This window comes from Dryobates pubescens, chromosome 14 (assembly GCF_014839835.1).
Source record: "Dryobates pubescens isolate bDryPub1 chromosome 14, bDryPub1.pri, whole genome shotgun sequence".
NCBI lineage: Eukaryota > Metazoa > Chordata > Aves > Piciformes > Picidae > Dryobates > Dryobates pubescens.
The window spans coordinates 30,499,762-30,526,044 of NC_071625.1; the positions used below are offsets into that span (position 1 = coordinate 30,499,762).

Below are 26,283 nucleotides of genomic sequence, written 5' to 3' on the forward strand. Positions count from 1 at the left end.
AGACATAGGCCTGACAGAGTGGGTCCAGAAGAGGGCCACAAAAATTATCGTGGGGCTGGAGCAGCTCTACTACAAGGACAGGCTGAGGGAACTGGGGTTGTTCAGCCTGAGAAGAGAAAGCTCTGGAGAGACCTTAGAGCTGCCTTCCAGTACCTGGAGGGGGCTACAAGAAGGCTGCAGAGGGACTGTTTCCAAAGGCCTGCAGTGATAGGGCAAGGAGCAATGGTCTGAAATTAGGGAAGAGCAGATTTAGATTGGATGCTAGAAACAAATTCTTTACCATGAGGGTGGTGGAACACTGGAGCAGGTTGCCCAGAGAGGTAGCTGTGGTTCTATCCCCAGAGATTAATTCAAGGTCAGGCTCAACAGGACTCTTAGCAATCTGGTCCAGTGGAGGATGTCCTTGGTCACTGTATGGAGGTTGGATTAGATGACCTTTGGAGGCTCCTTCCAACACAAATCATTCTATAGTTCTATGATTCTATGCAATAAGAGATCTGGAAAACAGGTTCTCCTCATTTCCTTTAAGTTCCATAGCACTGGATCTCTACTTGTTACCTAATGCCATTGGTATCACTTTGGAACAGTCAACCTGAAAAAGGATATTTGCTCTATGACTGTGACCTTGAATGCCAAGTTTCAGCAATGAGTAACTATTTACAACTAGTTATAAATCCCTAAAAATAGGGGTTCATAACAGAAATGCTGACAGACCTTAACTAAGTTGTTGTGAGTGGGCGCCACTATAATTAAATAAATCACCAAGGTCTGTTGACAATTAGAAAACTCATTTTGGTTTGCCACAGAGACAAACAAAAATTCTCTTCATTATAATTTTACAGGAATATGATGTCATAACATGTAAGCATACTGAAACAATCTGCTGCTTTCCTAGCCAAAATATTAATTGCATACTAAGGAGCCCTTGGGGCCTCTTCCTTTTTCGCCATCAAATCAACACACACAAAGACAAATAAAGTATTAGTATGTACATTATGTGTTTACACTGCATTTCTCTGGATTCCTCAATGGCATAAATGTTGCTGAGAAATACTTTTATTCATAGAGGGGAGGTGGGGGGGAAATATATCAAGCTGCAGCTCACAGAAACCAGGAAGTTCATTTACATTCAGCCTCCTTTTCACTATTAAAAACTCCCATCAGGTTTTGGCTAAATTCTAATGGCAAATTTATCTTTCACCTATGCAAAAAAAATAAAATCAAATAAAGCAAATTACTTCCCCACTACACAAATGTTACAGGAAGTTACATTCTATTCCCATTTCATAATGCAAAGTGAAGAGGGACTATTTTGGCCAAGATGAGGACTACAAATATCCAAGATACAATATGGTACAGAAAAGTCATTCTTCCGAACTCAGCTCTGTGCTGAAAGGGTCATTCTCTGCACTTTTTCCCTCTGGCTCCTTTCCTATACCATCTCAATCAAACTGGCAGCCCTGCTGACACTGCTGAACCAGGAAAATGCTCTGAGAGTGGAGAGATGTATAGAGAGAAAAGGCTGTGAGCTCTCAGTGGAGGGACAGAAAGAAAATGCTGTGAGCTCTGAGAGGACAGACAGAGAGAAAATGCTGTGAGCTCTGAGAGGAGAGGGATGGATGGAGGGATGGATGGATGGATGGATGGATAGAAAATGCAGTGAGTTCTGAGAGGGATGGATGGAGAGAAAATGCTGAGCTCTGAGAGCAGAGGGAGAGAGCTGCAGATCGTGCAGAGTATATGAAACTGCATTTGCTGTGAATGACTTTTTCTCTATAACATTTGGGATTTCTCTAGGGGAGCAAGTTGCTGAGTGCAGCTGTTCCCTAGCCATGTCCTATTATTCTAAGCGGTCCCTTAGCCATATGCGTTTCTTACAGACATGAGTTCTATGTTTTGAAGAAGGCAACATCCAGTATAGCCACCTTTCCTCTGTTTCTGTCCACCCTTTGGCTCTGTCAGCAGGTCCACACCACAACCTGGGAACAAAGAAGCTCTCTTTTCAAAATACTCCTGAGAAGGACAGCCCATTAGCCCTGCCTTAGTCTGGCTGTCCTCTTACAGTTTACCTTCACCTTCTCCAAAATCATTCTTAGTGTAAAGCAAGCAAGATGTGGCACTACCTATCACCTTTAGCCACAGACATACCTTATTAGATGGAAGGATAATTTTCTGAAATGCTTATTCAGCTATTTATTTATATAGCCTCTTACTGTAATCACTTTTCAGTGCTCGCCTCCCCTTAGATGATCCTTCACTCAAAAGACTGGTTCAAACTGCAACCCAAATCTTTACAACTGAAGTCATTCATGCTGAATGATTTAATATTTTTTCTCTATATAATATTTGCTATGATCAGCAAACCCCTAAGCAACAAAATGTTTAATTGACTATGTAAGAATTGTAAAGAATAAGCATATGATAGAAACACATTAACAGAGAGTCAAAAGCAGCTGTTACATTAATAACATTTTTTTAATCTTGAGAAAACAACAGAGACTTCCTAGAAACCCCAAACCTTCTCTATTTCAAATCACAGAACCACAGAATGGTTTGGGTTGGAAGGGACCTCCAAAGGTCATCCAGTCTAAAACCCCTGCAGTTAAGCAGGGGCATCCTCAACTAGATCACCTTTCAAGGTGAGCTTTCCTACTCCCTCTCAACCTTTGTTCTGCAAGTCTTCGGCATAAAAGGCTTCCCACTATCCTGGTGATCCTTCACAGCTCTTCCTTATACTTGTTCCTGTTTTGAAGTATGAGTCAAGAATGGTAGCCAATATACCACAGGAAAGGCTCTGTAGAATAGTGATATTCATACATCTTTACCAGAAATATCTTGCTCAATACAGATTAAAAATCATATCTGCCTCTCCTCTGGTTCTATGACATCAGTTTTTCTTAGTTGATGTTGCATATATTTAATAATATTGGACACTGCTCCTATTCAGTGATTTTCAACTGAGGAACCCTCAGGTGACAACAGAGTTGGTATTACCAATGAAGTCTTAATCTTACACATTTTTGAGAGGAAAGCCTAGTCTCATCCCATTTCTTACATGCTAGTCCTCACAACCATCCACCTCTTCCTGCATATCTTGATCTTCCTGTGTAGCAACAATGCCTTCTAGATCCCATAAGCACCCTTACATTTTGTGCAAACACCTTTAACAAAGATAAGTGAAAAGGCTGATTCTATAACTGGAAGAACTCCTCTTAATAATCTTGCTCCAAGTTTGACTTTTAATACTGCTGATTATTTTTCTTTTGCTTTCCCACCTTACATTTCTTATACAAATCCCCATCTCTTTCAGTGTAATGAGTGTCTTTATCTCCTGCCATAAAATGCTTAACTGAATCCCACAAGTGTAAGACTGACTTCACTCTCTACCTAAAAAATGAGTTACCATATAACATACAAGGTTAATACATTAGTCAGACATGATCTACCTTTTGTATACACTAACTTTGTGGTGAGTTTTATCCTGGTTTTACTTCCATGCCTTTCTTTATCCTTGCTTTGCACTGAGTCTGAAAATTTCAAGAAGTCAATGCTGATTCCCTTTTCTTCATTTCTTTTTCTCCTTTTCCTGGGCTAGACACTATGCATTTCCTTCAAGCAGTACAACTAACTTCATAAAACAAATCAACTCATGTTTTCACAGTCACAGTATCAAAACATTTCTGAGTGAAAAACAAAAGGGAGGGGGATTCAGTTTATGTAACGTTATCTAATGTGGAATTTCCTCAGGAGAATTTGTGATGACATGATGATAGTATTGCCACATCGCTTACTCTCGATTCCAAGTTGCTCAATACAAGCGTTTGACTGATACAAGTACTTCCTTTTTTACTCTCTGCACATACCACTACTTTGTTTACCATTTGCAGTAAATATCTACATCAGTAACAAACCAGCTGCTCATCAAAAGTGATTAGAAGGCTACAGACATGGTAAGTTAAATACTTTTAACAGTCATGGATTAAACTAATAAGTAATACAGCAAACATACTGAACCAGCTACATAGCACTAGTAATAAAGCTGCTTCCCTGCACAGTAAGTTCAGATTCACAGATTGCATTGGTGTGACCACTTTAGGCTATGCCTTTAAGAAAGGGACAGTTACTGAGACACTCTAGCTGAATGTTTTGGTGTAATTAGGAAAACAAAGATAATTCTAAATTAATTTCATTGGTAGATTGGTAGAATGCAACTTTAAATTTAAGTTTTAGTTCCGTTTGTGTTTCAGTCAGTTCTCTCTGTTTCAGTCTGCCTGAGCAGCTGCTGTCTTTCCTCTGTGCTGGCTGGAGTTGACCTCGATCTAACAAGATAATGAGATAAGAAACTAATTTTTTTTCCCCTTCCCTTAGCATACACTTTAAACTAACAGAATTTCCTCCTTAATAATTACTTTTCTCTCTCTAGCCCTTTTTGGGAAAAAAAGGAGGAAGGGGAAGAAGGGGGTTTTGGGGTGACCCTCCTCGCTGGAGGAGGGCAGGTTTTCTGTGTTACGTTCTTTGCTGTATATTTCTGTATATACTGTGTATAGATGCACTGCATTTCATCCTGCTTGTAAAATATAGCTCTGTTCCATTTTGCTTCTCCGACTGAGTTAGCCATGGTTTCGGGGGGTGGGGGGTTTGGAACTGAACTTCTCTCACCACCACATAATTTCTTGGCGCCCAACCTGGGCCCTGCATAATTGCTTTCCAGAAGCAGGGCAAAAGTTTGCTTGATTTATTGTCTGCTCAGATCAGAAGAGCAACACGAACATTCTGTGGATTTTTAAACAATTACTCTTCTCAATTTGCAGTGTATTGATTTATAAGTATTTACTAGGACTGATTTGTGATCGTTTAGGCAGGTACTTATGACTGGTATGTGGGATTGTTTTGGCTTAATAAATACAGAAATGTAACTGCATCGAGACACAGGAGTTTAAGATTCCAGTAGGTGAAAGAGTAATTTTAAGCGATGGCTGGGATCCAAAGGTGATTTATTTGGTGTGTGTAATCCTGCTGTCAGTGATAATTAATGTGTGCTTGTTAGTAGCTCTGATACGGGAGAGGAAGGTATCTAAAACTTGTTTCGTTATTAAGCATAAACCAAGGAGGAAAAGACATAGCTCTAATTCGACCCCAGAGATTTCTAGTGATGAGGAGAATGGAGAATCTGAATCAGTTGCAAATAGAGCTAAACAGGCTATCGGGAAGGCTGCTTTGTTGGTGATTCTGGTAATCAGCCAGCTGCAGTGGCAGCGGCAGCTGCAGCTCCTAACATGGTGGCTTCCATGTCCTCAGCAGCCATTAGAGAGGCAAAGCCATTTCCTTCTTCTTCAGCAGGACCGGAAGTGTCCTCCACGACAGCTGTTCCGTCTCAAAACCTGTCAGCTTCTGTTAAGGCAGCTGTGAATTCAAACACAGATCCAGTAGCAGCTTTAGATAAGAGACATGGAAGGCACAGAGCTGATCAGGAGCTGATGGGGGAGAGCAGCAAGACACCACTGCTGATGAGGGAACTTCTGCTAAAAAAGAGCCTGCTGAGGAGGAAGAGAAGGTTTGTCTTAAAGATATTGCTGAGTTATTCAGACCATCACAGGATGGAGATCCAGAAGGGCAGATTGCAGGTCCTGGTAGGACAGCAGCTAATGGAGATGCTTCTGAGCTTAAAGACATCCTCAAGAGAGTGGCGGCAGGAGCATGGGGACAACAACTTCAAGAAGATGAGACAGATGAGGAAGAGGATGACATTCAAAACACCTTGGCACCGAGGCAAGAATTAAGACATGTGCGGAAGGATTACATCAGAGCAGAGAATGAGCCAGTTCTACCTTGGCTTGGTAGATGTTTCGATACAGGTGCTCCAGCTCTAGTAGTTGGAGACAAGTCAGTATCTCAGCTAGGCACTCTCTCGAAGGACAATGGAATAGATAGACATCTGGGCAGGTCTCTCGGTAATGTTTCTCTGTGGACACGCCTTTTAATGGCAGTTCTCATGAGATACCCATCCCAAGATGATCTTCCATGGAATCCTAAACCCTGGACTACCATGGATGAGGAAATTAAACACCTGAGAGAATTTGCTGTCAGAGAGGAATCCTGATGAAATTCCTATAGAAACTGGTCTTGCTAAAAAGCTCATCAAACATGCTCCTTCCAATTATGCAAACATTCTGGCAAGCAGAATTGTGGCAAGAAATTATGGTGGAGATCCTCCTATGGTTGGCCAATTCACTGATCAACTGAGACAACTGGATGATAGCATGACACCTGTTTCAATGGTTTCAGCCATTGAAACTCTATCTGGAAAAATTGAGAATTGCATGAAGAAGCTGAAAGATAAATTCAGAAATTCCATATCCCAATTGACACAAGGGAATAATTCCAATGCTTCCTCCAGATGGATACAAGTTTCAGCTGTGAGGAACAGACGTCCTCCAAGGAGGTCATTCCAAAACAGACCAAACCAGAACAGACCACCAAGGCAATCATGGAAGACTATTTGGATAACTCTGCGTGATCAGTTTGGTGAGAACATGAACAGATGGGATGGTCAACAAACTTCTGATCTTTTCAGGAGACTGAGGGAACCCGAGGTAGCAATACCAGAAGGGTAGCTGTTACTTCTGCAGTTCCCCAGAACAACTCTAGTAGCTCCAACAGTGGCTCCACTTCTAACACTGGACAGTGTGCTCGTTGCACCTGTGGACATGTTCCCCATAATTAGGGGTGCCCTGCCTCCCGCCAGGGGGAGGAGAGGGGTAATAGAGATAACAGAATCTATTGGGATGTGTACATCCAGTGGCCTGGCACTTCACACTTTCAGAAGTACAGGGCCTTGGTTGACACAGGAGCTCAGTGCACCATATTGCCATCAAATTATCAGGGATCAGAGCCTATAACTATTCTGGGAGTCACTGGTGGATCTCAAGAGTTAAGTAAGGTGGAGGTTAATACAAGTCTAACTGGTAAACAGTGGAGGAAGCATACAGTTGTGACCGGACCTGATGCACCTTGTATTTTGGGAATTGATTTTCCGAGAGAAGGGCGTTTCAAGGACCCTAAAGGCTACAAATGGGCTTTTGGAGTAGCATCTGTAGAAGTTGATGGACAAACATTGAAGCTGTCTGTCAGACCTGAGCTTTCTGATGAATCTGCAGTTGTGGGACAACACAAGATTCAGGACATTAAATTGCCCGTTGCTTCTCAGACTGTGCATCACAGACAATACAGAACCAACCCTGACTCTTTGTTGCCCATTCAGAATCTGATTCGTCAGTCGGAGAGTCAGAAAGTCATCGGCAAAACTCATTCACCTTTCAACAGTCCAGTGTGGCCTGTGCGAAAGCCGAATGGAGACTGGCGTCTGACAATGGACTACCGAGCCCTGAATGAAGTAACTCCGCCTATGAGTGCAGCAGTACCAGACATGATGGAACTCCAGTATGAGCTGGAATCCAAAGAGGCCAAATGGTATGCTACCACAGACATTGCTAATGCATTTTTCTCTATTCCCATAGTAGAGGAATTTTGCTTTCAGTTTGCTTTCATCTGGAGAGGAATCCAGTACACTTTAAACAGACTGCCAATGGGCTGGATCCACAGCTCCAGCATCTGTCATGCAGTGATCCATGATGCTCTGGAGGAAGGGGGTGCTCCAGAACACATCCAGTTCATCGATGATATCATCGTCTGGGGTAAAACTGCTGAGGAAGTCTTCGAGAAAGGCAACAAAATCATGGACATTCTCCTGAACGCAGGTTTTGCCATCAAGAGAGACAAGGTGAAAGGTCCTACCACAGAGATCCAGTTCCTGGGAGTGCAGTGGCAGGATGGACGCTGACACATTCCAGTGGATGTGGTAAATAGAGTCTCTACCATGGCAAATCCCACGAACAAGCAAGAAACCCTGCGTTTCTGGGGGACAGGGGGATTTTGGAGACTACTTCCTGGATACAGTCAGATTGTGAAACCTCTGTATGATGTGACTTGAAAGACGAACAGCTTCCACTGGGGACCTGAACAACAGGCAGCCTTTGACCAGATAAAGCAAGAGGTAGTTCAAGCAGTGGGACTGGGACCTGTCCGAGATGGTCCAGACATCAAGAACATTTTGTACACGGCTGCAGGTGACAATGGTCCAACCTGGTGCTTGTGGCAAAAAGCTCCAGGTGAGACACGTGGACGACCTCTTGGCTTCTGGAGTTCAGGTTACAGAGGTACAGACGCAAATTATACTCCAACAGAAAAAGAGATTATAGCTGCCTATGAAGGAGTGAAAGCAGCTTCTGAAGTGATTGGGACTGAATCACAACTTCTGTTAGCTCCCAGATTACCAGTTTTGAATTGGATGTTCAAAGGCAAAGGTTCCACACCACATCATGCCACAGATTCCACCTGGTCTAAGTGGATGGCTCTGATAACGCAGAGAGCCCGAATGGGAAATCTTGAAAGACCTGGTCTGGTGGAGGTGATCTCAAGTTGGCCTGAAGGTACCAACTGTACTAAACCTCCAGAGGAGAGAGTAACTCGTGCTGAGGAAGCTCCTCCTTACAATGACCTTTCAGATGATGAGAAGAAGTATGCTTTGTTCACAGACGGTTCCTGTCGTCTCGTTGGGAACAAGCGAAGGTGGAAGTCTGCAGTGTGGAGTCCAACACACCGAGTTGCAGAGGCGAAGGATGGAGAAGGAGAATCCAGTCAGTTTGCAGGGGTAAAAGCTGTCCAGCTAGCTCTCGACGTAGCTGAACATGAGAGATGGCCAAAGCTTTATCTCTACACCGACTCATGGATGGTAGCCAATGCTCTATGGGGTTGGCTAAAGAACTGGAAAAAGAATGGCTGGCAGAGGAAAGGAAAACCCATCTGGGCAGCCGACCTGTGGCAAGACATTGCTGATCGAATCGAGAGAATTCAAGTGAAGGTGAGACACATTGATGCTCACATTCCTAAGAGCAAAGCTACTGAGGAACAGCAGCACAACCATCAGGCAGATTTAGCTGCAAGAGTTTCTCAAGTAGACAAGGACTCTGAACTTGATCTCGACTGGAAACACCGAGGTGAGATATTCTTAGCTCGGTGGGCTCACGATTCATCAGGACATCAAGGCAGAGATGCAACATACCAGTGGGCTCGTGACAGATCCATAGACATTTCCATGGATGCCATCACACAAGTCATCCATGACTGTGACATTTGTGCTGCTATTAAGCAGGCAAAGAGAATTAAGCCCTTGTGGTATGGTGACAGATGGTCCAAGTACAGGTATGGTGAAGCTTGGCAGATTGACTACATCGCTCTACCACGATCTCGTTCTGGTAAGCAATACGTGCTTACTATGGTAGAGGCAAACACCGGATGGCTGGAAACTTATGCAGTTCCACATGCAACTGCACGCAACACCATTCTGGGTCTGGAGAGACAGATCCTGTGGAGACACGGAACTCCAGAGAGGATTGAGTCAGACAACGGAACTCACTTCAAGAACAACCTTGTAAAGAGCTGGGCAAAAGAGCACGGTATTGAATGGATTTTCCATATTCCTTACTATGCACCAGCTGCAGGGAAGATTGAACGCTACAACGGTTTGTTGAAGACCACTCTCAAAGCCATGGGAGGTGGATCTTTGAAAAACTGGGAGAAACATTTAGCACAAGCAACCTGGCTGGTGATTAGTAGAGGTTCGGTGAACTGAGCTGGACCGGCACATTCAGATCTGCTACAGAAAGTAGAAGGTGACAGAGTTCCTGTTGTTAGAGAAAAGAAACTGTTAGGTAAAACTGTTTGGGTATTTTCGCCCTCAGAAGAGGCTAAACCTGTCTGAGGGGTGGTCATACTTATTGGATAATGCAAGAGAATGGTGAAATTCAGTGTATTCCACAAAGAAATTTAACTTTAGCTGAGAGAGTTTAATTTCAGACTGTTGTACAGATACATTGCACCCAAAGGAAAAATGCATGAGGAATCTACGGTGCATGAACCCTGAGAACCCTGAGTCAACTGAGAGTCCCTGTATCCCTGATTCCCTTTCCTTCACTTCATCTGTGAGGAGACAAACTGTTTTCTGTTTCCTTGTTTCCTGATTTTCTTGGACTTCTGAATCATCTACATCTGAGTATAGCTGGAACGGACTATGAACTCAACTTACGAACTGTAGATATTGTTTTAGATTGGATGGACAGTACAAACAGCCAATGAAATTGTTTAGAAGGGGTGGATTGTGACCACTTTAGGCTATGCCTTTAAGAAAGGGACAGTTACTGAGACACTCTAGCTGAATGTTTTGGTGTAATTAGGAAAACAAAGATAATTCTAAATTAATTTCATTGGTAGATTGGTAGAATGCAACTTTAAATTTAAGTTTTAGTTCCGTTTGTGTTTCAGTCAGTTCTCTCTGTTTCAGTCTGCCTGAGCAGCTGCTGTCTTTCCTCTGTGCTGGCTGGAGTTGACCTTGATCTAACAAGATAATGAGATAAGAAACTAATTTTTTTTCCCCTTCCCTTAGCATACACTTTAACAGAATTTCCTCCTTAATAATTACTTTTCTCTCTCTAGCCCTTTTTGGGAAAAAAGGGAGGAAGGGGAAGAAGGGGGTTTTGGGGCGACCCTCCTCGCTGGAGGAGGGCAGGTTTTCTGTGTTACATTCTTTGCTGTATATTTCTGTATATACTGTAAATACTGTACATTGTGTATAGATGCACTGCATTTCATCCTGCTTGTAAAATATAGCTCTGTTCCATTTTGCTTCTCCGACTGAGTTAGCCATGGTTTCTGGGGGGGGTTGGAACTGAACTTCTCTCACCACAATTGCGTTGGAAGGGACCCTTCAAAGGTCATCTTGTCCAACTCCTCTGTAGTCAGCAGAGACACTTCCAACTAGATCAGGCTGCCCAGGGCCCTATCAAGTCTGATCATTAATGTTTCCAAGAACGGGGCCTTAAACACATCCCTGGGCAGCCTGTTCCAATGTTTCACCACCCTTGTTGTGTAGAACTTCCTCCTGATGTCCAACCTAACTGTCCCCTGCTCCAGTTTCAAACCATTGCCCCTTGTCCTATCACCACAAGCCCCTTCTGAACAGTCTCTCCCTAGCCTTCCTGTAGGTCCCCTTCAGATATTGAACTGTAGCTCTAAGGTCTCCCCTTGAGCCTTCTCTTCTCCAGGCTAAAGAGCTCAAATTCTTTCAGCCTGTCTTCATAGGAGAAGTGTTCCAGCTCTTGACTGATATCAAGGGCTGCCCAGAAATAGGTGCAGAACTTTGCACTTTGCCTCATGAGAGTCTCTCCAGCCCACCTCTCCAGCCTGTCCAGATCCCTTATTGCTTTCTCTCCTTCAGCCTTAAGTTCTAGAAGAAACACTTTTCAAGTGACAGATGGGTCTCAACACCAGTCCAAATACCTTTTTTTTTTAAAAAGGAAAAACAAACCAAAGAAAAACTGGTGTCAGAAATACAACAACAACAAAAGCTAAGAAGAAATAAAATAAAAAGAAAATATTATGAGATAAAGCCTCCTGCACATTGGAGACTAAGGGAGAAAAAAAAAAAAGTGAAAAACAACAACTGAAATCCAGAATAGAGCACAGAACAAGATGTTACGTGCCTCTGAAGAAGTATTTTTACCCAGCAGCTGAAGAACTAAGTAATGAAAATGTTCAACACAGCTTCAACTTATTCTTGACTGCAAAAAATAGCATAAATAAGAACATAAGAAGAGCATGGCCTCCAGAGCTTAAGGCATTGGGAAATGTCAAGTGTATAATGCTGAAATGGAGATGGGTGCTGAGCAAGAGGAAAAGGTAACTACAAGGGGAAAGAAATTATTCTTTTCCATGATAGAACAGAACAACAAGACTAAAAGAGAAGACATGACAAAGCTGTGACATGCACTGGACTCTTAGAGGTTAAAGCGGACATCCAAAAGACAAATATCTCAAACCCTTATCGACTTCAGCTCATAAAATTTCCCATAGACTGTATTACTCACTAATCTTTACAAGCACACAGAATGGTTACTGGGAATGCCAGCTGTGTATCCATTGAAAGAACACAAACAACTGAATCACAGAATGGTAGAGGTTGGAAGGGAACTCTACAGATCAAGTCCATCCCCTCTGCCAAAGCAGGATCACCTAGGGCAGGTCACACAGGAATGCATCCAGGCAGGTTTTGAAAGTCTCCAGAGAAGGAGACTCCACAACCTGTCTGGGCAGTCTCTGCTCCAGTGTGCCATCTCACCATACAGAAGTGTCTCCTTGTGTTGAGGTGGAACCTCCTGTGTTCCAGCTTAAATCTGTTGTTCCTTGTTCTATCACTAGGCACCTGCAAAAAGAGCCTGGCATCTTCATCTTAACACCCACCCTTATAGACATTGGTAAGATCCTATATCAGACTTCTTTTCTCTAGACTAAACAGCCCTAGGTCTCTCAGTCTTTCTTCATAGGAGAGATGTTCAAGTCCCAGAGTCATCCTTGTGGCTCTCTGTTGGACTTTACCAGCAGATCCCTGTCTGTCTTGAACTGGGGAGCCCAGTTCAAGACCTGGGCTCAACAGTATTCCAGGTGTGGTCTCACCAGATCAGAGCAGGAGGAGAACCTCCCTAGACCTGCAGCTCTGATCACACCATCATTCTCTTTCTACAGAAGAAATTCCTGTCAAAAAATATCTCACTTGCCAGTCTAGAGATTAAGCAAATGACAGAATGCAGTTCCTCATTTAATTTCATTATGTGTTTACACTGGTAATATAATGCCTATAAAAAATGACATTAACAAAATCAGCTCAGGCCTAGGACTTCATAGGAATTAATTCACCCCAAAGTTCACACAGGGAGGATTCTACATTAACTCAAACTGAAGTAACTAGTGTCCATTGGGCTACATTCTGTTCCCACTTAGTTTGGACTAGATGATCTTCAAGGTCCCTTCCAACCTGGTATTCTATGAATCTGTGAATCTATGCATGTAAACACTAAGTGGCAGTCAACAATTTAACCTGTCATTGTAAACTTGGCTGTTAAGGATTCAAAGTAAGAACAAACTGAAAAGCCCCACTTATTCCAGCTTAACAAGTCACCCCTCAGCAACTAACAGATGATTCATGCTCTCCTACTTCCCTAGTTACCATCTCTGTACCCTCTGAAGATGTACTAACATGGGCAGCTGGGGGCTGGCAGAACTCTTCCCATCAGACCTGCAAAGAAGTGAAATAGAAGTGAGATAGAGTTTGGTCAGTTGGGAAGGAAGGGCATTTTGTGCTCCCCTACACCGATTCTATCAGGATAGTGAAAACATGGATGAAGGAAGCTCTCACTACATGTGGCAGGGGAAGGGAAGTCTTTGTTAATCACAGAAGCATAGAATCAATCATAGAATCATTGACCCATTTCAGATGGAAAAGCCTTCTAAGATAATCGAAAGTCCAGCCTTCCTGGACTCCTCTGCCCCTCAGGCCTGCCTCCCAAGGGACTCTGTCAATCAGGCTCCTAAACAGCTTAAAGGCTGCCCACAGGAAGTCCAAGGTGGCATCTCTGCCACCTTCTCTGTTTGCAATCATCTGGTCCAGCAGTCACTGTCTCTTACGAGCTGTATCAGAAAGTTCTCTTCCACACCCTTCAGGAACCTCCTGGACTGTCTCCTCTCTGCTGTATTGTATTCCCAGCAGATCTCAGGTAAGCAAGAGGACAAGGGTTAGCTACTGTGAGACTTCTCCCAGTTGCTTCAGGAGTATTTTATCTGCCTCTTCATCCTGGGTAGTTTACTACAGATTCCCACCACATCTGCTTTGTTGGTCTTCCCCTTAATTCTTACCCATGAACACACTACCCTATCATCACTATCATTCAGCTCAAGACAATCAAAACACTCCCTTAACATACAGGGCTACTCCCCATTAAAAAAAATCAAAGATGAGGAAGAAAAGCCCTTTATGCTTTCAGTCTGAGTGAAAACAAGAGATGTCATGGCTGAAACTCAAAGAGACAGATCTGGAGCCACATGTACCTTCCCCAGGGAGTTGGTTGAATCTTCATACCTGGAGATGTTTCAGAGAGGCAGAGATGTGGTGCTGAGGTCCATGATTTAGCACCAGCCTTGGTAGAGTTAGAGAATGGTTAGACTGGATGATCTTAAAAGTCGTTTCTAATCAAAATGATTCTATGATTCTCCAGAGCAAGGAAAGATTTGAGGAAGTTGAAAGCCTAAAAATACCATAACCCTGTCCACTGAAGGAAGCTTCAGAAGAAACAGCCAAAACATAAACCAAGGACTACAAAAGGAAAGGTCAGCCCTCTTAGAAGACTGAAAAGGAAGCAAGTGGTCTGAGGAGGTCAGAGAAGATTAAATTAATCAAGATAAGAATAAAATATTAGGGTCTTAGAAGCCCCTCTATAAATCGGACCAAGAGATCACTGACAAAAAAACTTAATCTTGAGTGAAGGCAGTTTAGAATGCTGCTGTAGTGTAAAATGTCACACCTTACATTTGAGCATGAGGAGTGGTGAAGTATCTGGATGCTCTACACCTATGGCTAAGAAGATTTTAATGTTCCCAGGTTAAGAGCATTGACTTGGACACTCTATGCAGATTTATGATTTAAAACACTGGAGAAATTAAACATTAGCTGTCCAAAATTTCACTGCAGGTATAAATACCCTCTGTCATTTAAGGGATTTGTTGGGTTTTTTCTAATCCTATTGTCTAATCTGATAGCTACTGGCAATGGCAAAGCTCATCACCTGCAAGCTCCCTTGCCACTGTTCTTTTGGGAAAACTCTCTTCAGGCTAACAGATGTTTCTGCTGTTTTAAACCAACAGGAAATGGACTGACTTTCTCCCTTTTCCTTTCCTAGAAACAAGTACTAGCAAAGAAAAATCCGAGCACAGCTGTATGCAACACTTTCCTTACAACAGTATGTCTGTGTGGGAGGCAGGCAAAGAGTGGGAACAAACAGGCCAGGGCAAGTGAAATGTAGCATGCAGAAGATGAGCACAAAGAACTCATTTAAAAGTCTGTCAGTGGATTACTGCACCATCCTGTTATACACTAACAGGGTAATAAGTGTGATAGATGAAACTTTGCTTTAAGACATGATCTGAATCCTGTCTCAGCTGGTAATGTACAAACTGAACCAGCTAGCTGACAAACTCAATCCCTTCCAAATGAAGAGATGCTCCACCAGAAGGCATCCTTAGTAAGAAACGGGGCACAGGTTTAGTGGCTTTATCTTTAAGGAATGGGTTTTCAAAGCTGGATTGGATGGGGCCGTGAGCAACCTGACCTAGCAGGAAGTGTCCCTGCCTTTGGCAGGAGGTTGGAACTAGATGATCTTTAAGGTCCCTTCCAACCCAAACCATTCTGTGATTCTATTAAATGCCTTTAGGTGAAGCCTGAGAAACGTGACTTAGAGAATTGTGTGGATGTAGCAAACACTTCAGTTTTCACTGCTGACAAACTCCCACTGGATTTACATAAAAAGGGGAAATGCCACTGAAGTTATTACATTATGAACTCAATTTTTACAGATGAAAACTTGAAGCAAATGGGAGATCAAAAATTGCAGCAATCTGGTTTTAATTGATTTCTGCTGGAATGATGACATTGTGAAGTCATTAAAAGTTTCAGAACAGAAAAAGGCAACTTTTGCAGGAGTGCTTCAGCAATTCTCACAGCAAAACAAATTCATGCTGCCATCTAATGGTCTGAACCAGCCCTTTCCAGCTGAACAATTCAATTGCTAATTGGAAAAATCATTTGCTTTATACTCCTAGCACTATTCTTGCCTTCCCAAAATTATAACTCTCTGAAACCAGAACCTGTGGCCCAGAACAAAATGTGAGGAGATGTAACCTATTCTAACCAAACTGTTCTATTTCTATTCTCAAGTGGGTTTTAGTATTTCTTCCAAAAGGGATTTTGTCCATTGTCCAAAGAGACTGGGAAGAGGGCAAGGAATGCAGAAAAGAGTTTTTGCACACAGTCAGTAAACACCTTTGTCATCACACCTCTTAATCCATTAACTGCAAATTTTATGGACAAAACTGCATCCCTGACTGGAATTGCAGGCAAAGAACCTCCAACTCTGCCTGGCCTTTTTAGAGGAGGGATGTTGCACCCTCTGGCTGAAGTCTGAAGAAGACAGCTGTAGCAATGTAAAAATCCCAGTACCACCCCACACTGCTCCTGACCAAGGGGATTATTTTCCTCAGCTCAACAACAAGCTTTAGAACCAAGGGCCCACTTCACCTGGAGAGCAAGAGCACTGATGTCCATGGTGTCCACAGCATAAAAACTCTTTGCAGCAACAGTTTAAACAAAAGCATTTCAGTGCTTACAGCCCTGCCTCTCCTTAGAACTCATACTCCCCAGAGATTGCTATTGTCCCTATACAGTTTGCTCCTCTGATATTTTTCTCTCGCTCTTCTCTCTGGGGAGAGATTTTAATCTCTTTCGAGTGCTTCCACTGCAAATGACTCCCACTATTACCACAGACCAACATTCTTCAGATTATTTCTCGGACTAGAATTCAGCTCTGTCTTCATAAGACTGAATTTAAGTATTTAGCAAATGTGTAGAAACTAAGCTGCTCTTGCAGTGAAGGTCTGGAGAAATCCATAGCTCATGGCATGACAAAGAGCACTGGAGCAGTGACCGCGCTGATGAGACCTTCCAGTGATTATAATGGGAGACTGGTTTCTAGTGCACAGGCAAAGACAGAGAGGCATCTGAGCTTGGATCTGAACCCCACCAGGACTGCAGAAAATATCACCTAGGTGCCTAAAGAGCAGTACACAGCACCACCTGAGCTGCAATCTTGTTCCTAACACATCCTCATGACATGACATGACATGACATAGGACAGATCTATGAACAGCACACATTTCCCATGAACAGCTGGGTCCTGGTGGGTTATATGAAATGCCATGATGACTGAACTTTGGTTTCAAAGATTCATTCAACTGCCTAAACATAGCTACGCAGGCCCATCTGCAATGCTCTAGGCTATCTTGTCTGGCCTTCAGCTGCCACTTTATTAAAGGTCTCCTCTAGGTCTTCTGTTAAATCTACCAGTCCCATGTGGATGTCTGAAACACCTTGGTATGTCTCAAGTGCCCCTAGACACCTACGTTTAGGCAACTTAGTGTCCTCACATCTGCCACAGCATATACGCTTAGGAAAAAGATCTACTTTGGACACAGCTGTGCATAAAATCCTCCCTCTGCTGTTGCAGAAAGTCTCAATAACTGGAACTCAGCAACATGTGCCGAGGGTCATGAAAAGACTCCAGGAGTAATCTGAGCTTTACCTTTTCTGGGTTATTGGCTGATCTAGTCAGTACTAGACAAAAGTTTTTCAGATGCAACAACTCTGTACATTATGTACTGGACTACTTGTGCCTCAAATGGAAGAGGCTCTTAATGCAGAGATAGGTCTCCTGCCAGAAGGCAAATAGGGCACTCAGGCAGTGCAGTAAGACTCCTAAAGGTCAGGAAAGTTTCAGACTTCATGCTCTTTCTGTACAGAAAGTCGCTTGGTTGCATAAATGTAGATGCATTTCTGGAGGTAGTCTCAGCAGATTTCACATTGTTTCCTGAACTGCAACTCACTTCAAAATCTGCCTTCCACAGCTGTTCTTCTGGCTGGATTTTTCTTCCCCCCCGCCCCCCCACTTAGGGCTATGTAACTTTTGTAAAACAAATTAAGTAAGGATTTAGACTGCATTGCTAAGCAAGTCAAGTGACACTAGCCTCAAACCTGTTCTCTTTGATGCACATCTTCAATCTTTAAAAAGCATTCACAGAAAACCCAAACTTTCCATTTTCTTTCATTTGCTCCCCATGCAACCTTGGTTTTTAGCCAACAATCACACACTCTGCTCTCAATCATTAGACTGGAGAACATGTTAGTCCACTATGAAGACTTGCCCACAAATTTCCTTTTACTGACACATATTTATAGTGCCAATTCAGTATTTGGGGCACTGGTTCACAGGGCTGATATACTTAATTTCAGGAGCAACTCAACCTAAGTAAACAGTCCCACACAGCAATTCAAGTACCCAGAAGGGGAGCCACCTACCTGCTAGGTAGGAACTACATGCTCATGGAGGGTGATGCTTTGTGGACAGGCAGCTTGGCTGGCTCCACAAGAGGCAAGAACTTGTTTTTTCTCTATTTCTCCGAGTTTGGTCTTGCAAACAGCATTGGGAAGAAGCATTCAATAACATCAAAACACCCATACTCAGAACAGCAGGGCTGTGAAGAAATAGGAGGAAGGGTCTTTGCACTAAGGAGAAAAGGTAAGGGTCTTAGTAGTCTGTATGTGCAGGAAGAAGAGACCATATGCAAAATGAACACAAAGGCTCAGTGCAACAGAAACTCTCCACATGCTCAGAAGCTGCAGCTGACTCTACAAGGACAGGCTGAGAGAGCTGGGGTTGTTCAGCGTGAAGAAGAGAAGGCTCTGGGAGACCTAAGAGCTGCCTTCCAGTACCTGGAGGGGGCTACAAGAAGGCTGCAGAGGGTCTGATTCCAACAGCCAGAAGAGATAGGACAAGGGGCAGTGGTTTGAAATTAGAGCAGAGCAGATTTAGATTGGGTGTTAGGAACAAGTTCTTTACCATGAGGGTGGTGGAACACTGGGAACAGGTTGCCCAGAGAGGCAGCTGAGGCCCCATCCCTGGAGATATTCAAGGCGAGGCTCAAAAGAGCTCTGAGCAACCTGATCTAGTTGAGGATGCCCCCGCAGAGTGCAGAGGGGGCAGGACTACATGACCTTTGGAGAGCCCTAACAACCCAAACTATTCAATGATTCTCTGACTGATTCCATGATTCATCCCAGGCACAGCATCAGTTTGTGTGACATGCTTGTAAAACTATCACACTATTCAAATTCCTCCAAAACAAGCAAGAAACTGCTGCAATGGCTTTATTTCCATTCTTTACCTTGTCTTTGTTTTGGCTTTTCTTTATTCCTATGCTTCACAAGTGGTTTTGATTTTGAAAACTCTCTTTTTTGCCTTCTAATAAACTTTTTCAAGCTCTCTGGATTGTGATGAGACATTTTAAGGAATTTTATGTAACAAGCTAGTAACTTCTGAATTCTCCAAAAACCAAAGGGATGAGTTTTGTGATCTCTTTAAGAGTCCTTTCCACACCAGAACATCAAAAGCTGCTGTTCAGTTTCTAGTTAGTTTATTTCTTGGCTGAAAACATTTAGTTCAGGTAAGTCTAAAAGACCCCAGTTCTGTTTTGGCACTTACAGACATTCTGTAACTGAAAGTACTGCAGCACAATTAAACTTCAGGAATGACTTTCTTCAATTCTAACTGAAGTGAAAAAAACAAACCAACCCAGGAGCCAGTAGTGACAAGGCAAGCTGGGTGACCCTGCAGTCAGAATCCATGCCCTGATTTATTGTTTCACTGCTTTCATTTGAACAGCCACAGTTCTCATTTTTTTCCTGGTTTAAACTAACTGCACATTCATGGCTGTGAGGGAGTACAGGTTCCAGTACTGGCTAAGGAGGTGAATAACATGCACATTTCATCCTCAGCTCTGCCAGCATTTGTCAAACCTCTTTCAAGGCTCAGCCTCTTCCAAGTCATGTGCCAGCCTTACTGAACAGTGCCAGATGGTGTGCTGAGGAACGTCCAGCCTCAGCCGCTCAGCAAACAGCCCCTGTGAGCAACAGCACCTCCTTCCCCAGAGTCAGTCTGTAAAGCTCTGAGATAAAAGAAGCTGTACAAAATGGAAAACTCACCATTTTTAGCCTCTCTGTTACATAAACTGCTGGAACTGAGAGATCCTTGATGTTAGGAAGAAGTTCTTCCCAAAAGAGATTGGCTATTGGAATGGGCTGCCCAGGGAGGTGGTGGAGTCACCATCACTGGAGGTGTTTAAGAGGAGACTGGATGAGGCCCTTGGTGCCATGGTTTAGTTGATTAGATGGTGTTGGGTGATGGGTTGGACTTGATGATCTCAAAGGTCTTTTCCAACCTGGTTAATTCTGTTGTGTTCTGTTCTATTCTATTCTACTCTATAAAAACTCTAACTGGTGAGGCTGTAAATACAGCTGGTACAGAAACTGGCCTGAACTTCCAACCACACTTCTACTCCCTCTCTGGTGAGCACAAGCTCTTCTATAACTAGGTGAAGAGGTCTTTAAGTACAGTTCTAAGTCTAGTAACTTCTCTCTTCCCCTCCAAATTGATTCACTTCCAAGCAGCTCCATGCCCAGTGCTGGAGCCAGGAATGGCTGGGCACAAAGGATGGAGTAGGAATCACTGCCACCTCAACACAAATCATTTTAGCCTGACATGGAAGCCAGCCCTCACCTCTGCACACAAACAGCAGCTCTTAGATCACATTCCCATGAGGTAATGAAAAGGACCTTTTGTGCCACCTGAAAGTCTAGACTTAACTGGTCTGAAGATAAGCCCCAGGGTGAACTTAATACTTGATTTTTAATTCAAGCCATTGATCTTGCCAGAATCACATTTCCCTAATACAACCTCCTCATCTTCATCTGTATCTTCACCTCCTAGAAAAGGACAATATTTTTAACAGAGATCACTAAAGAAAATTTAGTCACAGTATAAAAGACAAAACCAGCTTCCAACTCAGGTAAGAGATTTTGTGTCTGTTTTAGTAACAGCTTATCATCTACAGTCAGAAGCTGCTGAAAATGAAAAGTGCTGACCACAGCACATTACCCACATTATTTTTCCAATCTTATTTTTAAACAGTCTCCATGGTGTGCATCTACTTGGTAACTCCAACAAGTCTATTCCACTAACCAACTTCTAAAATCCCGCAAAGGAATACAACAGGAAGAAGGGATACAACTAGGGGATGCAACTAAGATGAAAGGAAATGGCCTCAAGTTGCACCAGGGGAGGTTTAGGTTGGACATGGGAAGAAACTTCTTCATGGAAAGGGTTCTCAAGCACTGGCACAGGCTGCCCAGGGAGGTGGCTGAATCCACACCCCTGGAGGTGTTTCAAAGAGGCAGAGATGTGGTGCTGAGGTACATGTTTAGCACCAGCCTTGGGATAGTTAGAGAAGGGTTGGACTGGATGATTTGAAAGGGCTTCTCCAACCAAAACAATTCCATGATTCTGTGGCAGAAAAAAATACCACAGGAACATAATAAATGTGCTCCATATTTGGGGCCCCACTCGCTATGGTTACAGATCCAGAATCTGCCTGCAAACATCCCTCTGGTGAGTGTGGGTAGGAGCTTCACAGGGATGCTAACTGGCAGAGGAGGAGGGTCCTGTGCATCTTCTGCTGTGGCCAAGGTCTACGTGGCACCCTGTGTGTGGGTCTCAGACCTGTTCTACATATCTCAGGACTCCCAACATCTGAAAGGGTGACACAGCATCTGTGGTGTTGTCTCACACCCTCAACTCTAATAAATACCCTTTTAAATGATACCTTACAGAGCTTAAGGGCCTTTCTCACTGGGATCACACAGGACCAGCACCTATTAATGCAAAACAAGACAATGAACCACGATTTCTAACACAGCCCTCCCAAGCCAGTACTGTATGGCATGGCTTTCCTATCTCCCCTTTGCTCTGGGGTCCATGTGTCTTTATGCAGGTAAGGCAGGTATACCTACCTACTCACTGCTTACTTTGAGTTACTTATCCATTAATTAGTCACAGTATTATTAGACATTCTTCAAATCTGACATTAGGAAGAAATTCTTCCCCATAAGGGTGGTGAGGCAGTAGAATAGGTTGCCCAGGAAGTCCAGACTCCAAGACTGCAAATGTTCAGAGCCAGACTGGATGGCGCCTTGCACAACCTGGTCTAACAGAAAGTGTGCTGGAACTAGGTGAATCTATAAGGTTCCTACCAACTGAAACCGTTCTAGAGAATCAAAGAATCATAGATTGTTTCAGCTGCATAAGCCCTCTGAGATCATTGAGTCCAGCCTTCAAGTTAACACCACTGTGGCCATTAACCCATGAGCCGAAGTGCCATGTCCTCATGTTTCTTAAACACCTCCAGGGATGGTGACTCCTCCACCTATATATCAATGACATAAGGACTCTGAAACAGGCAAGCACAGGTTCTGGCCCTCTGCCCCACCTTGCCTGTTTGTTTCATGAACAGAAAAAAAAATCATAGAATCATAGAATTACCCAGGTTGGAAGAGACCTCCAAGATCATCCAGTCCAACCTATCCCCCAGCCCTATCCAATCAATCAGACCATGGCACTAAGTGCCTCAGCCAGGCTTTTCTTGAAGATCTCCAGGGAAGCGACTCCAACACCTCCCTGGGCAGCAGATTCCAGTGGCAAATCTCTCTCTGTGAAGAACTTCTTCCTCACATCCAGCCTGAACCTCCCCTGGTGCAGCTTGAGACTATGTCCTCTTGTTCTGGTGCTGGTTGCCTGGGAGAAGAGACCAACCCCCACCTGGCTACAACCTCCCTTGAGGGAGTTGTAGACAGCAATGAGGTCTCCCCTGAGCATCCTCTTCTTCAGGCTAAGCAGTCCCAGCTCCCTCAGCCTCTCCTCACAGGGCTGTGCTCCAGGTCACTCACCAGTTTCATCGCCCTTCTCTGGACACATTCCAGTACCTCAACATCTCTCTTGAACTGGGGGGGCCCATAACTGGGCACAGGACTCAAGGTGTGGCCTAACCAGTGCTGTGTACAGGGCAAGAATAACCTCCCTTATCCTGCTGGCCACACTGTTCCTGATACAGGCCAGGATGCCATTGGCCTTCTTGGCCACCTGGGCATACTGCTCCCTGCCAGTTCAGGAGGCTACTTGTCCTGAAGACAACCTGTCCCACTATTGAAGCTTGAGACAAAGAATGTAGTAAGTACCTCTGCCTTTTCATCATCTTTTGTTACTATATTCTCTTCTGCATCCAATAAAGAGTGGAGGTTCTCCTTGCCTCTTCCTTTGCCATTAATATACTTACAGAAACATTTCTATTCTCCTTCACACAGAGGCCAGTCCAAGCTCTACATGGGCTTTTGCCTAAGTTTTTTCCTGCATGACCTAGCAACATCCTGAAACTCTTCCTGGGCTATCTCCCCCTTTCCCACAGGTGTAAGCCCTCTTTTCCCCCTTAATTCCTTTAGAAGCTCCTTGCCCATCCCATGCAGCTGTCTCCCTCGCCGGCTCATCTGCCACCACGTTGGGACAGCTGCTCCTGTGCCCTCAAGAGTTCTTTCTTGAAGCAGCTGCAGCCCTCCTGGACCCCTTTGGTTTTAAGGGCTGTTTCCCAAGGAACTTTCAAAGTTAGTTCCTTAAATAAGCTGAAGTCTGCCCTTTGGAAGTCCAGAGTGGAGGTTTTGTTGCTGCCCCTCCTGGTTTCACTCTATATTGAACACTTAATTATCTCATGGTCACTGGACCCCAGACAGCCTCCGACCCCCACATCTCCCACCAGCCCTTCTCTGTTTGTAAACAGCAGCTCAAGCAGGGCTGCACCGCTGGTAGGCTCACAGAGCAGCTAGGAAAATAAGCTATCCTCCACACACTCTAGGAACCTTCCAGACTGCGTCTTCTCTGCAGTGTTAAATTCCCAGAAGTCTGGCAGGATAAAGTTGCCCACAAGAACAAGGGCAAGTGACCTTGAGGCAGCCTCCAGCTGCTTAAAGAAAAATGAATCAACCTCTTCTTCCTCATTGGGTGGTCTATAACAGACTCCAACCAGGATGTCAGCCTTGTTGGCCTTCCCTCTAATTCTTACCCATAGGGACTCAACCTGATCATCCTTAATCTCTACTTCCATGACATCCAGAGCCCACGTGATGTACAGGGCGACTCCTCCACACCCCCCCCCTTGCCTGTCTCTCCTGAAGATTCTGTAGCCATTGATTACAGTGCTCCAGTTGTGCAAGTCATCCCACCTCATTTCTGTGATGGCAACGACATCATAGTTTTCCTCTTGTACCAAGGCTTCCAGCTCCTCGTTTGTTAGCCATACTTCATGCATTAGTGTACATGCACTGCAGCTGGGCTGCTGGTTTCACCCGTCTCTGGCTTACCACCCTCAGTCTCCATCAGTTCATCTATGGTACTGCTGTGTTTAACCCCCTCCCCCTTCAAGCCTAGTTTAAAGCCCTTTCAACACCCTTGGCTACTAAATGTGCCCAGAGGTATAAAGTTTATGCACCATTAGATCCTAACGTGGCTCTTATGAAAGAAATTTCCCAGATATTGCACTAAGCATACTAACCATTGTCTGTGAAAAGAATTAAGATCAGCAACTGCTAAGTGCTTCGTGATTCTGCTGCCACGAATACGTTTCAGTTAACTAAATCCCAATTCCAGATATCCCCATTTTATGTTTTTCTTTAATTTGCACTTTTGCCAGCCTAGTCTTTCTATCTGTCAAACTCATCTCATTACAAAAGCACTTCAATTAAAAATGGGATGTCTACACACTAACAAAACTCGTTTCAGGTACCATAGTTAACTTTCAGCCCATGAGGCACGTAAGCAGAGCCTTGGGTCAGCAGTAACCAGAAATCTAACACAAGCAATGCAATAATCAAGCATTGTTCTGCAATGGGAAACTTTTCTTTCAGGTTATTTTTGTTTGTCTTGTACACTTCTAGGTATTAATTATACTGCTGTTGCTGTTAAAAAAAATATAATCAGAATGAAATGGTAAAACCCTGAAGTTTTTGTGGAGAAAAGTAAAATAAGCTTAAGTCAGCTGAAACATTTTTCTTTGACTATTCTGAAATGCTGCATTTTCATTTCAAACTCCTTGCTTTTTAAACATTGTTGTAAATCCAGTTTCTAATGAAAGAATGAAATTTTGAACCAAAACACTTCTTGGTAAGTATGACATGCATAAAAATTAATAGTGAATCCATTAAGCAAACCTTTATAAGGAGGGCAACATGCTATTAGAAATTCATGACCTGTTTTGGATTGGGGTTGGTGGAGGTTTTTTTGGATCTCATTTTACAGATTACACTTGGTATCACTTTTGGAGATCAAAATCAACTGACCTAGTGTAGTTCCTCTGTGAAAAAAATGAGGGGAAATGGGAAATAAACCTATCTCAAGAGAAAGAAGTTCTTGGAATTGCAAATTAATACATAAACTACCTTAAGCTTCTTGCAGACTGTTGCATTAGATACAAATCACATTTAATTCAGAGTAAGCTACAATAGTATTCTCTCTCTGTACTAAAACTGTACAAACACCAAAGATGTTCCAGAAATTTGGAACATACTGAAGAATGAAGTGTGTGGGTGGCCCATTAAGAAAACTGATCAACCCACTTAGAGTTTCAAAGTTTTTAATCCTTAAGGATTTCGTAATTTAAACCCCAAAATCTTAATAGCTGACCCTCAATGATTACTCCAACTTCCCACATTAATGAGGGCATTGAGAGAGGGCTCTGAAAAGAGGGATTTTTTTTTCCTGAGCAAGCACAGAGGAACTGAAATAGCTGACCAGGCAGAATGGTTTAAAAAGATGGAAACCTGAGTTTTCAAAGTGCAGCCCTCCTGATTTTACATGCAGTTTCTAAGTAAAGAGAGCTTCAAGTTTAATTCTACAGTTTTCAATCACCTGTCACAAGAGCAAAGCAAAGCAAGACCTTTCTCCCAAGGAATGCTCTGCCTCCTCACTGCCATGGCTGCAGACTGTAACTGCAGTACAGACATTAAAGACAGAGGGACAGTAAGTTTCCATGCCTTTATTCCTTGTGGTATGGTCAGGCATCTGTCTTCTCTTAGAAGAGGATCATGCCTGTTTCTAAATAAGGCAGCAAAGACTCTTCTTAGGAAAAACCTCAGCTTGATTACTTTGAAATAACCTAGGCAGTTCATAAATATTTAGAAGACATCGATAAGCAAAGGGTTAAAAACCCAAACCAGTAATCAAATAACAGAAGGTACAAACCTCTGGTTGTACATGCCCCGGAAATTGTAATTAGCTCTGTAATTGGGAATTGGCTTTGGATCCAATGGCCTGTAGATGGCAGGTTCTCCTCTCTTCATAGCCAGCCCATTCAGCTCCACCGTCGGAGTGATACTACCTGCAAAAAACCACAGATGTGCCACCAAACCATAAACACAGAAACACACACAAGCAGGGCTCAGATGAGCAGCAGAGTGAGCTGCATGACATTAGTTTGGTCTTTAGTTTAAAAAAGCACCAACTTCATTTTCCCTGAAAGATGGGAATATAGATGCCAGCTCAATTACAATCAACGACAACAAACACCCAAATGTTTGTCTCAGGGAATTCTCCATGCACTTTCAGGAGATAAATCTTCACCTGTGAATGAGAAAGAGCT

At 43.4% G+C, this 26,283-nt stretch overlaps 1 protein-coding gene across 5 annotated transcripts in view; it reads right to left on the reverse strand.

The window, feature by feature from the left end:
* The window catches only part of STAU2 (staufen double-stranded RNA binding protein 2), a 205,886-nt gene that overhangs the window by 145,582 nt on the left and 34,021 nt on the right, over positions 1–26,283 (reverse strand). For all 5 annotated transcript variants that reach the window (XM_054167443.1, XM_054167444.1, XM_054167446.1 and 2 more), the window contains exon 5: positions 25,887–26,022. In XM_054167443.1, the coding sequence (XP_054023418.1) occupies positions 25,887–26,022 (136 nt within the window). The remainder of the gene's footprint in view (positions 1–25,886; positions 26,023–26,283) is intronic.